A 12,235-nucleotide genomic window follows, 5' to 3' on the forward strand; every position below is an offset into this window, starting at 1 on the left:
GATGATATTTTTTTCCTCCCCTTTTCCTGAATTTCCTTCTGGCTCAAGTAATGAATTTTAATTTTCTCTATCAGTTTTAACAATTTTAAATGTTAGGTGTCCATCCCACAAACCCAGGTATGGCCCTAATCTCCTCTCACATTCCTCTGGTCTCTCTCCCTGTTTCATTCATCTCCACCTCCATCAGCAGAGTTGGTATCACTCTTGGAGCTTTATAATTATGAAGTCTTGTGGCCTAGAAAAGTGTTCAAAGTTTAATGAGTTACTCCTTAGGCTTCTCAGATATCACACTGACTCATTAGTAGTTTCTCTGAAGTCAACACAAACACATTCAGCTGCATGCAGGTAGCTCATTACAAACACACAAACATACGTGGCTATGTATGCTTGTGTCTGCCTATAAAATACATAAGTATACATCATGTATACATGAAGTTAAGAGACTTTTAAAAGCCTGGTTGCTTGTAAAACATCAATGGGGAAATTAATGACTACATATCAGTATAAAGGCATGTATGTACTTATGCATGCCTATAGACAGGATATAGCAGGTGGTGAAATAACATTTGGGGAATCTGGGTGAGGAAGAATTCTTTGTACTATTTTTGCAACTTTTCTGTCATAAGTTATTTCAAAATTAAAATTTAAAATGTAATGAGGTCAGCCAACAGGACATGGGACTCAGTTTTGAAGAGCTTCGCTGACTACAGTTTTGGCAAGTCAAGTCTCAAAAAGAGGAAAGAAAACGTCAGAGAGATAAGGTGTGATGCCACCTGAGGCAGCTATGAAACCAATACCACACTTTTAGCCCTGACCACTAAAGGGAAAGAACAAGGTACGGGGCTGCCTTTTGGCTGAGGCTACCTCAAGGCCACCAAATAGCCCTGGCTGACACATGGGCGCGCTCGCTGACAGCAAAGTGCCAGTACATGATGGCAACAGGACAAATTAAGGAAATCACTCTTCCCTAAACACTCAAGAATTCTTGCTCATGGCCAGGATTGTCAACTGAGGCCAATAGCATGAAAATGGTGGATGTAGCACCCCCAAAGGAAGCCCACATGGACAACTTCCTCTTCACAGGGAAGAAAATGTGACTGTGTGATGGAGGCCTGGACTGTCATCATCCTAACCAGTGGTCAATTTTAGTATCATTGGCCAGGTGTGGTGGCTCACACCTATAATCCCAGCACTTTGGGAGGCTGAGGATGGAGGACTGCTGGAGCCCAGGAGTTTGAGACCGGCATGGGCAACATGGCAAAACCCTGCTTCTAAAAAGCATTTAAAAAATAAAAATAAAAATTTTGCATCACTGACAGTGGGTTAAAAAGATATGAAATGTCCTTTGGTGTGAATAGGAAGGATACAATATCACTTAAAGGCATTACAACCAAAAGATGCACATGAACCTAGCAAAGCTTTAGCTGTACCTTCCAGATTCCAGGAAATCCTGGGGACAGGGGCAGGTCAGGGCAAACTCTTAGAAGCGGCCACGCAAAGCTGGAGGGTGCATATCCTGCAGGACACCCTACCTAGTGCTGTAAGTTGGTTCCAGATCAACCAGAAAGCAGGTACTATGAAGGCATGGGTGTTGACTAGGTCCTGAAAAAAAAGGCAAGGGATGCTCAAGGTGATGAATGTCTGAAGTTACACTCACCATGAGCCAGGTTTTGGCCTGATGGAGAAATTTTTGTAGCCATCAGGCAACAAGAGAGCTGCCTGGCATTGGCTGTATGGTCTTTTGTGGAATCAGTCACACAGCCTTCAAAACACATCACTTCTTTATTCAAGATGAAACAAAACAAAGCCAGTAAGTGTCCTGCTCTTCCTCATTGTGACCTATGGACACAGAGACAAAACTAATCAAGTTTTCTAAGTGGCCACAGGATAGCAAAAGTGTGGCTATCAAGGGGGTGGCTGGCGCTCACCACGTGCTCCTCCCAAGTAAAAATAAAAGAATGTACTCTGAGGTCCAGGGCATGGTGCCAAACTCATTTCTTTTTCTTGAAACGTGACTAGTAAGTGGAGCACAGAATGATGCTGAACTGTGTTCATGCTTTCTGTGATCCATCCATCAAGCTCCTTCTTGGTGACCTTGCAGAAAGACATCACTTCCTGTGGGCTACGTGGCAAGGCTGCTGAGCTGAACTGCCCTGCTGACAGGGGAGACAACAGCCACATGGACCTGTCCTGATGACTGCCTGAAGGCGCTGTTATCAAGGTTGCTCATCACCATGCAGATGAAGGTTCAGGAGACAGGTTCATGCCATCGGACCACAGATGTCAAGCTGGCAATGTTCACGATGATGACAGAGCTGGGATTGACTGTAACACCACAAAATTCAGGAACTGAGATGGACCTAGACACAGAGTATGACATGGCTCTCAAGGATAAGGCCACCTGAGAGTGTGTTAATTAATGGGGGCCCTTGGAGGGTGCCCCGCTCAGGCTGTATCTGGAATACTGTATCTACTTCTGGGCCCATATTTTAAGGGTGCAGCTGACAAGCGGGCCCTCAAGGTGGGAGGCTCTTGGAGATTTTTATTTTTAGAGAAGGGGTCTTGCTCTGTTGCCTAGGCTATAGTGGTGTGATCAATGCTCACTGCAGCCTCAAATTTCTGGGCTCAACCAATCCTCCTGCCTCAGCCTCCCCAGCAGTGGGTTTTTTTTTTCATACGAGAGAGGGTTGGATGAACTTTGAGTTTAACATAGAGAAGGGAAGACTTGAAGCTTACCTTTCCAACTAACATATTAAAGCCTGCTTTTATAAGCAGGTCAGACTTGCTCTATTTTACTCAGAGGAAAGGTCTAGGACCCATGGGCAGAAGTTACGGGAGACAGGTGTCAGTTAAATTGAAGAAAGAATGTTTAAACAGTTAAAACTACAAATGACTCAGTGGGAAAGGAATTCCCTTCATATGAACAGGGGCTGGGTGACCAGCTGTGAGGAACTCTTCAGGTTGATTCTTACCTGAATGGGAGTGTGACCTAGAGAGCCCCTCTGTGCATTGCACTCTAGATGTGCAAATGAAGCTAACTTCAAAGCATGCTTTAAAAGTGTGTGAAATTAATTTCAAAGCACATTTATAAAAGTTATAAGAAAATCACAGGGAGTTTCAGGGGAGAGGAGAGAATAGATTTTTGAAGAATTAATTTAAAATAGGGTTTTAAGTGAAAGAGTTTATTTCAAAGCTCAGCACAGAAGTACTCCTTTGCAAGTAGGAGATTTGTTTAATGATAACTGTGTCTTTGTACATTTCCATTTAGCTCCTGAGTTCCACATGGAGGAAGTGATGGAAATGACCCAGTTCACAGGAACAAAGTCCTTGTCTTTTCTTTCTGCCATCAAGTAAGAAGGCCAACCAGTGCTGGGGCTGAGTGATGATACCCTGTTTACACTCAAGATTTGTGTACAAATAAGTCAGGGCCAACAAGGGCAGAAAAGGCAGCAGAACCCTCCGGCTCTGCTCCCCCTGAGAACATGAAGCATCCAGGAGCTATGTCTAGAAAGGGGCTCTCTGGCTGGGCATAGTGGCTCATGCCTGTAATCCCAGCACTTTGGGAGAGCCAAGACAGCTGGATTGCTGGAACTCAGGAATTCAAGACCATCCTGGCCAACATGGTAAAATCATGTCTCCACTAAAAATACAAAACTTAGCTGGGCGTGGTGGTGCATGCCTGTAATCCCAGTTACTCAGGAGGCTGAGGCACGAGAATAGGTTGAACCTGGGAAGTGGAGGTTGCAGTGAGCTGAGACTGCGCCACTGCACTCCAGCCTGGGCGACAGAGTGCAATTCCATCTCACAGAGAGGAGAGGAGAGGAGTGGGAGTGGGAAGGGGAGGGGGAGGGGAAGGGGAAGCAGGAGGGGGAAAAGAAAGGGGCTCTTTACATGGTATCTGCTGGGGTCCAGGGCTCCTCTGAAACCTTGGCAAAAATTTTGTGCTTATGGTGTTTTTCTCAGGAGAAAGTCACAGATGTCAGCGGATTCTCAAAAGTGTTTATGACTGAGAAAGACAGAAGAGTGAGATTTACAAGGACCTGCTATGAACGGGGTTGGGGCAGATCCACTGCTCCTTCTTGGTGCTGTGAGATGCCCAGGCACCCCTCTTTTCTGGGGCTCAGGCCTCCTCACTGTTGTAGGGTGAGGGGTTAGACAAAATGATTCTGGATTTCCCTTCCAACTCTAAAACAACATGAAAGAGAATGGAAGAAGCAAACACTCTTGTTCACAGTGACCCTTGCGAACCCACAGCCTTGGTTATTCTAACTTTGGAGGAGCATTCAGTCTCCAGGCCTTGAAAACTCAGCCTATGAGCAGCTCCCAAGGGCTGAGACACGCATCCCTCCTACATCACGGTCACATTCAGCTGCAAGGAGATGTGACTGACCACTCTGTCACTGTTATTACTGATTTTGTTACCAACTTTCCTTAATAAAACAATATTGAAGTACTGCCTTATTGTCAAAGATAATCACCTTGTGCCTAAATTCAGATAAGTAACCACAGAATTTTCAAGATAACGCCAAATAGCTAATTATAAAGTTATTTTGAAATATGGGCACTCTTGCTAAAAACCCCCACCCCACCTATGTGTATTACTTTAGTCAACAAATAAAAAGCATTTCAGTCCTGCCTACAGTGAAAGAGGAAAGAGGGGACGGATAGAGAAATGGAATCCAGACCCAGATCCCAGTATCTCAAGAAACATCTTCCTTCTCTAGAGACCTTGAAAAACACAACTGATACTCATCTCTCTGGAATGATTCTAGTCCTTTCAGGGAGAGAAAAGAAAGTGAGCCACCGAGGGTCCTTCTACTCCTGTGGTCTTAAGTACTGAACAGCCTAAAGTGCTTCAAAAACAGATGTCAGATGAACTTGGCTCACCCCATGCACAAAGCCACAAGCACCATGAATAACGTTAAGTAACATAACATAACCAGTCAAGGCTGACTGGTGAATTCTGGCCACACCTCATGAGCCAACAATTACACCAACACTCTGAATTGTACTTGCATATTTGTGAAGTCAAAACTTACTGCCATTACTTTTGAAAACACAGAGTTAGGAATCTGCAGAACATTTTCAATAAGAAAACAAACACATGTTTCTGCCTTTCAGTGTGAAATCTCTTGCTAATGTTGATTAAAAGCATGACACTTTAACATCTACCCATGTTCATGTTAAGTCTGTCATCAGAGATGGTGATGTAGAAATATATAATTGTCATTTAAAAAACACACAAAAATTGAACATGCTATACATTATCTTTTAAGATGTAGTCTGTATTATTTTCACCAACCAAAACACACATAATATATTTTATTATAAAACATTAGGCAATGTTACTTTTGAGATATGCAACCTGAAAGGTCACACTTGTATTTATTACCAGTAGGAAACACCGGAGAAGTTACATTAGAAATCAACCAGACAGACTTGTACGTCGTTATTGTGACTTACACAGCATTAAATGCAGGTTGAAGCAGCACCCACTCAGTGTTTCAGACACGGACTCAGTGTGGGCAAGGGGCCCTGCAAGAGGGCTTTCTCCTCTCAGTACTGGGGCTCTGTGTTTCACATCCCAAAGACAAGGGCAGAGCCCCATTTCCATCTCCAGGCCCATGGCGGATACAGTGTGCATAGCCAGTGTTTCTAGACTGCTGTCCGGCTCAGATGTAACTCTGTCTGCTCTCTGGACTTTGCACTTGAAATTAAGACCCGGACATAGGGGAGACAGTCACTTCCTTTTTGACTGAAAACTAAGCCAACAAATGAAACAAACCTAGTCTAAATTCCAGGATAATAATAAATTACCTGGTTTATAAAAATACATGTCCAAAATAGTTACTTCCTGGGTTATGTACAATATAAATTACAAAAATAAAATAGAAAAGATGAAAACTTGAGCACATTTTTCAGCATTTATCCATAGAGATCGGCTTGAAACCATATGTATGGCACCAGGACCCTGGCAAATCTAGGTTCAGCAGGAAGAACCGGGAAGCTGGGGTGAGGTATTTCTGTGGAGCTTGTGGCCTGTCCTGGGCACACTCACCTCTACCTGGTGGAAGAGGGCCTTTCCAGGAAACCCTGTCCACACCGTCACAGGCTCCATCCATGACAAGTGGCTTGCTGAATGCCCAGAGGAGCGAGTGAGTAGAAAGCCAGTCTGCAGGTGCCTCATCCCCCGTCCACGTCTCCCGGTAAGGGGAGCATCACACAGTGCAGGGCAGCTCCTGCATTTTCAAACCTCTCCCTTTCCTTTGTTTTTCCTTTTAAAGAGAGATTTAGTAAAGACTTTTAAAAGAATGTGTATTAGAGAGAAGGCCATTTTAGGATGTTTATATAGATAGATAGATAGCCATGTAATACGTGTTTCCGTCTCAATCCAAGTTATTATTACCAATTTGTATTTGAAAGTGTCTAAATGACACAATATAAAAGAGCTATTTCTTATTTCATATTAATTTTGCTAATCAAGGGTTCCAGTTTCCAGTGATATGACCAAACAATAAGACATAACTGGTGCAGAGAGAACCATATATTTTAGATAATATTTATAATAAACTTTCTTATCACAGTTCCTCCCAGAACACATTCTATAGAATGTTGACCAAAAAGCTTTCAAAATAATTGAACACAAGATATGAATCAGCAACAAAATAAGCTCGAGGAAAAAAACATGGGCACAGGTAGGCAAAACGTGATCATCATAGCTCCATTTCTGCAGTGACACTTACATACTCAGTATCTTAATGAATTTTGAGTAATTTACATATCGTAAAGTATCAATTTCAGGTGAGCAGTTTTAAGTCACAAAATATTCAATAATTAATCATTACTCTTTGCAGTATTTCCTTCATATCCTCTGAAGAGTTTCCCAGAACATTCATGGATTTCCCTTCGGAAAAGGAATGCCCCAAACAATGGAAAACAACTATAGCAAATAGGCATCTGAATCTGCCTGGCATCTGAAAACAAACCAAAGAGGAATTTATCTGCGTCTTTCAATGAAGAATGAAAATCAAGAACGTGGTATTGGCAGAGGGAAATTGAATGAGGAAAGGTAAGTAAAGGCGAAGGAAGCACTTAGGATATGACTGCAGTGATCTCTAGTGACCATTTTGTAAAATTCTACTTCAACGTTAGGCCATGGATGCAGAAATCTATCTGCCATCATATTATTGAGATGGAGTATTACATGCTTAATACAGAAGGTGAAGTTCTAGGTAGCATTTTAAATTCATATTAAGTCTAGAAGACCAAGAAGAAAAGAGATAAGGTAGCTAGGATTTCAAGCAGCACTAAGCAAAACTTAAAATTTTATCATGCAGTAAAGCTGAATGTACAACCATCCCAGACAAGACAATTTAGAGAAAAGGTATCCACATAAGTGTCTTGGTTTTAGCTGTGAGAATTCTCAGCCCAAACATCACAAATATAGGAAAAGCTATATATTTTATTTATTAAATAGATTTAATTATATGTCTTCTGAAATACAAAAGAGAATAAATCATAACATAAAAGGGAGTAAGATAATAACATCATGACAGCCAATTAATAAACATAAATCAACTTTTTCTGGACAGATACCAAATTACTTAAGAGGATTAAGAGATAACTTCAGAAGCAGCACTACCTGGAAGATTATTTGGCATTTAAATACTGATTTCCAAAGTGCTAGATGGGCAAGTCCAAGCAAGCATTTGTGGTCACATGCACATACATCTCAACAGTTACAGATGATGAGAAACTGTCACTACTATTACCATACAACTCTAAACAAATTCACCTATTCTAACTGCTCACCTGAAATGATCTTGAACAAAATCTCTAGAAATGTGGCTTGCACTTTTTTTCTTCAGACATATTCTGCCTCATTTTATAATCTAAGCAGGCAATCCTATTAGATCTGAGTAGGGCAAGACATTGTGTTTCTTACATGCAGAACATGGAGTTTTTCTATTTGGTTCCATCAACTCCCAAGCATTTCAGGCCCATGGAGGTGAGAGTTCCTTCAATGATGACAGGTGTACTATTTCTAACTTATCATCGACAACCTTCAAGGGGTCCCGTCGAGGCATCGAGACTGCTGTCTGTGTCTGAGGCCAGTGTCTGCTCAGTGGACATGGATGAAATGTCATTGATAGATGAAGACTGAGAAGTAGTGGCGTTGCTACTTACTGCTGCATCTGTGCTAAGAAAACCAAATATAATAAAATCTGAGGCACGACATTGCTGCAAATCCAGGCAACGAGACTTCAGGCCATTTATTGGCTCTGTCCTTTTGTAGTTTCCCAATCCTAACTATGAGTACAAACAAGAAGTTAGTTGGCGGGACTTTCTGAGCTTTTCCTTGAGTCTTTCTTTGGGCCCAGAATCCCCTATTTCTATGTCTTTCCTTGCAAGATTCTTGTTTTCTTCTCAGTGGCTAAACATATATGTGGCCATGTATAATCATGTTAGCTACTTAAAAAATACCTGCTTCTTTCAAGTAGACATCAAAAGGAAAAAGCTATATTTATCTGAAAATGCAGTATCACAAAAGGCTTAAGCCTGAATAGGATTCAAGTGTCACCAGACACTTGAATTTATAACATAAACACTAAATCTACAGAAAAAAAAAACCAATATTCAAAGAAACCTTTTGCAATAAACAGACTGCATACTAGAAAAAGGAAAAAAAAATTAGTGGCTTCATATTTTTTATTGTTTTATAACTCCAGAAAGCTGATATTTTAATCTTTTAAAGCAAATGAAACTATCCTACTTCCTACTATCCATATTTTAGTCTGGTTTGAATAAAAATACAACACGCAGACTCTCTTGAGATCGACGTTTGCAGTCTTAAATTTGTGCTTAGTTAACAAGCACTTAAGTTCTTACTGAAGTTATGTAATCTCTAGATGCTTGACACATACATCATGCTGAATATAAAATTCAAGAATACAAAGTAAGCTGTGCTCTCTGCACATCCTCACGCATGTGTGTGCATGCTTTCCAATGGGAGTGGGAGGGAGACAATAAATATAACTTGAGTGTTTCATTTAGTAAACAGGTAGAACCCTGCAGATTTAAGTGAATATCACTAATATCAGAATCTCTCATAATCATACAACTACCCAGTCATTAGGATTCTACAACTATGAATATCAGTAGATCAAGTAGAAAAAAGGGAGAATGATATGAACAATTTTCTCAAAAGAAAATCATATTCCATTTTATCTAGATTGGCATTTTGGGTGGGACCAGTACAAAGAGGGTTATCAACACTGCAAAGGCTTTTCTTCAATTTCTTCATCTATAAATGGAGCTGACAGCAGTTATTGCAAAGATGAAAGAGGAATGTTTATAACAAAGTTCAGTGCCTGGCATATCAGTAAAACGTCATCCACCACTACCACCACCATGACAAGCCAAAAAGGGTAGCTATTCATACAGTGTTTTTTAAATCTGATGCTAGCCAGGCTGGCATTTCACATGTTGCTGCCATTTATAAAAGTTGAAATGAGAAAGAAAAATATCATACGATCAAACTATTAAAGCAATCACTAACCTGAAGTCTGATCTTTTACAACACCATTCTTGCTTCTTTCTTCCCAATCCATGACTTCTTTGTAAATTAGCTCTTTAATAAAAATACAAGTTAAAATGCTTACTTTCTAACAGTTTTATTGTATCTCTAAACTCTGCTTCCAAATCAATTGGAACCACTCCAAGGGCACCATGGTATGTTATGTTTAATTTTAAGATACAGTCAATTCAGTAATATAGTCTACCTGGACCAAAATATTCATTTAATTTTTTTTTTTTTTTTTGAGATGGAGTCTTGCTCTGTCGCCCAGGCTGGAGTGCAGTGGCATGATCTCAGCTCACTGTAACTTCTTGCTCCCGGGTTCAAGTAATTCTCCTGCCTCAGCCTCCCGAGTAGCTGGGAATACAGGCAAGTGCCACTATGCCCGGCTAATTTTTGTATTTTTAGTAGAGATGGGGTTTCACCATGTTGGTCCGGCTGGTCTTGAACTCCTTACCTTGTGATCTGCCTGCCTCAGCCTCCCAAAGTGCTGGGATTACAAGCGTGAGCTGTTGTGGCCTGGCCTATATTCATGTTTTGATAAGTTGTATGTTTTCTTTTCTTTTTTTTTTTTTTTTTTTTGAGACAGAGTCTCATGCAGTCATCTAGGCTGGCGTGAAGTGGGTCTTGGCTCACTGCAACCTCTACCTCTTAGATTCAAGTGATTCTCATGCTTCAGTCATTCAAGTAGCTGGGATTACAGGTGTGTACCACCATGCCTTGCTAATTTTTGTAGTTTTTGCAGAGATGGGGTTTTGCCATGTTGGCCGGGCTTGTCTTGAATTCCTGGCCTCAAGTCATCTGCCTGCCTTGGCCTACCAAAGTGCTGGGATTACAGGCGTGAGCCACTGCGCCCCAACTACATCACATTTTTTCAATGTGACTAGTGAGGTAGCAAAACATGGAGGGTGGTTCTGGATCCATAACAGGGTTTTATGAAGTGGAGTGGCTCCCACAGAACACTATAAGGGATTGGACATTCTCACACCCATGTTACTCTGTGGTTACTCAGGGTTCTCCAAAGGTAATCAGCAGCCACATGTGGGCTAGGAGCCCCCCACACTAGCCAGAAATGAATCCACATGCCTAAGTCTTTTCTTATTTTCAACTTCAGTTTTCCTCAACTTTCATTTGTAAGAAAAACTAATTACCTACTAAGTAAGTTATTAGGGATTCCTAAAATTTCAGCATTCATGAACTAACATTAACACATTGCAAGCATTTACTGAGACTAATGAGCATGCTGTGTGCATGTCTTGATAAGCATGGGCACACAGGTAGCTGGCATTCCCACATCCCAGGATGACCCTGGGTTAGGACCCATCATCAGTGTTAACTCACTCTGACTGTGGTTCTCAGTTACTACTGATCCTGCTTTTTAATGAAAAATTGTTAGTTCAACCTCTTCATTATAGGTATAGTTTGTTGTGTGTTGTTTGGTTAATCTTACAGTGGTAATAATACCGAGCTGGACATTTTCAATCTGCAATTTCCCCCAAACTGGATTTTAAAACATATGTACAACTACATGGCTTAAAAGAACAAGCAGAAGTTCACATGACCCCCAGCCCTGGCTCCCCATTTCTGCATATACTGGGAATTCTATAGGTAACATGCAGCCAGTGAATTGGCCTCACCTGACAATTTGCAACATGTTATCAATATATGTGTGATACAATTACTAAGCTCAGTTTACAAACTAATATGTGAAAAGCCATGAAAAACATATTTTTCCCTCTTGAAACATATGATAAGAAATTCATACATGTGCCTCTCTAATTCTGTTCTCTTCAAGTTCTTTTTCTACTGGAAACTGCAGCTAAGTGGGCTGCAGCATGGTTTTTTTTTTTTTTTTTTTTTTTTGCCCCTTCCTGAAGAGAAATGTCACAAAATGTAAAGTTTCTGCTTTATAGGATTGGAAGAAATGTCACAAGGAAGAACAAAACAAGCTCTGTCTTTACCTTTCCATTCTTCAATTGCATGTTCTCTTTCTTCCAACTGGGCATCATAAATTTGAGGTGGTGGCTAAAAATTAAATCATATGCAAAGTCAACAGTAATGCCTCAAAAAACAATGAGGCATTAAAAAAGGTAGAATCACTTGGAAGACTTCTAGTCTATTTATGATATGAATTTAGTGTAATTCAACACATGGTTTAATAAAGATTTCTGTCATGTGACATCAGCTTTAGAATCAAAATAATTATGAAAAACTTAACCAAAAAAGAGTTACTATGTTCCTCTTAATAATCACCTGACCTCAAAACAAGACATCTGTCCAGATGTCATTAGAAACTCATCAGCACAGGTTGTTTCCCAGAGACCCAGCATGGACAAGGCACTGGGCTGGCAGCTATGGAAGATCCTGTTGTTTCTTAGAACAAATTTTACATTTTCTTCATGGGAGAACTCCCAAACCCAATGTCCAACTCATAAATGGACTGCTACAAAAGTCTGCTTATAAATTGGATTATTTTTCTATAAAGCAATGTTTAAAGTGATGGTAAGATCACAGGCCATGAAAGAAGCCTGCTACTATGCAATGATTTCCCTCACAGCTAAAGCTCACTCACACCAGTGCTGATATGGAAACAAGCACACGAGCACCAAACTCAGAGTGGAGCTACTCCAGAAGGGGAACCAGGAGGCATGATGCCTT

At 40.8% G+C, this 12,235-nt stretch overlaps 1 protein-coding gene across 9 annotated transcripts in view; it reads right to left on the reverse strand.

The window, feature by feature from the left end:
- Window positions 1–6,396: 6,396 nt before the first annotated feature.
- Window positions 6,397–12,235, reverse strand: part of MAPK9 (mitogen-activated protein kinase 9) — a 57,797-nt gene continuing 51,958 nt past the window's right edge. For 5 of the 9 annotated variants that reach the window (XM_017517292.2, XM_017517291.2, XM_017517288.2 and 2 more), the window contains 3 exons: window positions 11,539–11,602; window positions 9,560–9,631; window positions 6,516–8,195 (listed from right to left, as the gene is read on the reverse strand). In XM_017517292.2, the coding sequence (XP_017372781.1) occupies window positions 8,053–8,195; window positions 9,560–9,631; window positions 11,539–11,602 (279 nt within the window). In that variant the 3' untranslated portion in view covers window positions 6,516–8,052. Of the gene's footprint in view, window positions 8,201–9,559; window positions 9,632–11,538; window positions 11,603–12,235 lie in introns of all 9 variants that reach the window. The other 4 variants (XM_037734477.1, XM_037734476.1, XM_017517294.2 and 1 more) reach the window with 2 other exon arrangements.

The sequence above is a fragment of the Cebus imitator genome, unplaced genomic scaffold (assembly GCF_001604975.1).
Source record: "Cebus imitator isolate Cc_AM_T3 unplaced genomic scaffold, Cebus_imitator-1.0 Scaffold625, whole genome shotgun sequence".
NCBI lineage: Eukaryota > Metazoa > Chordata > Mammalia > Primates > Cebidae > Cebus > Cebus imitator.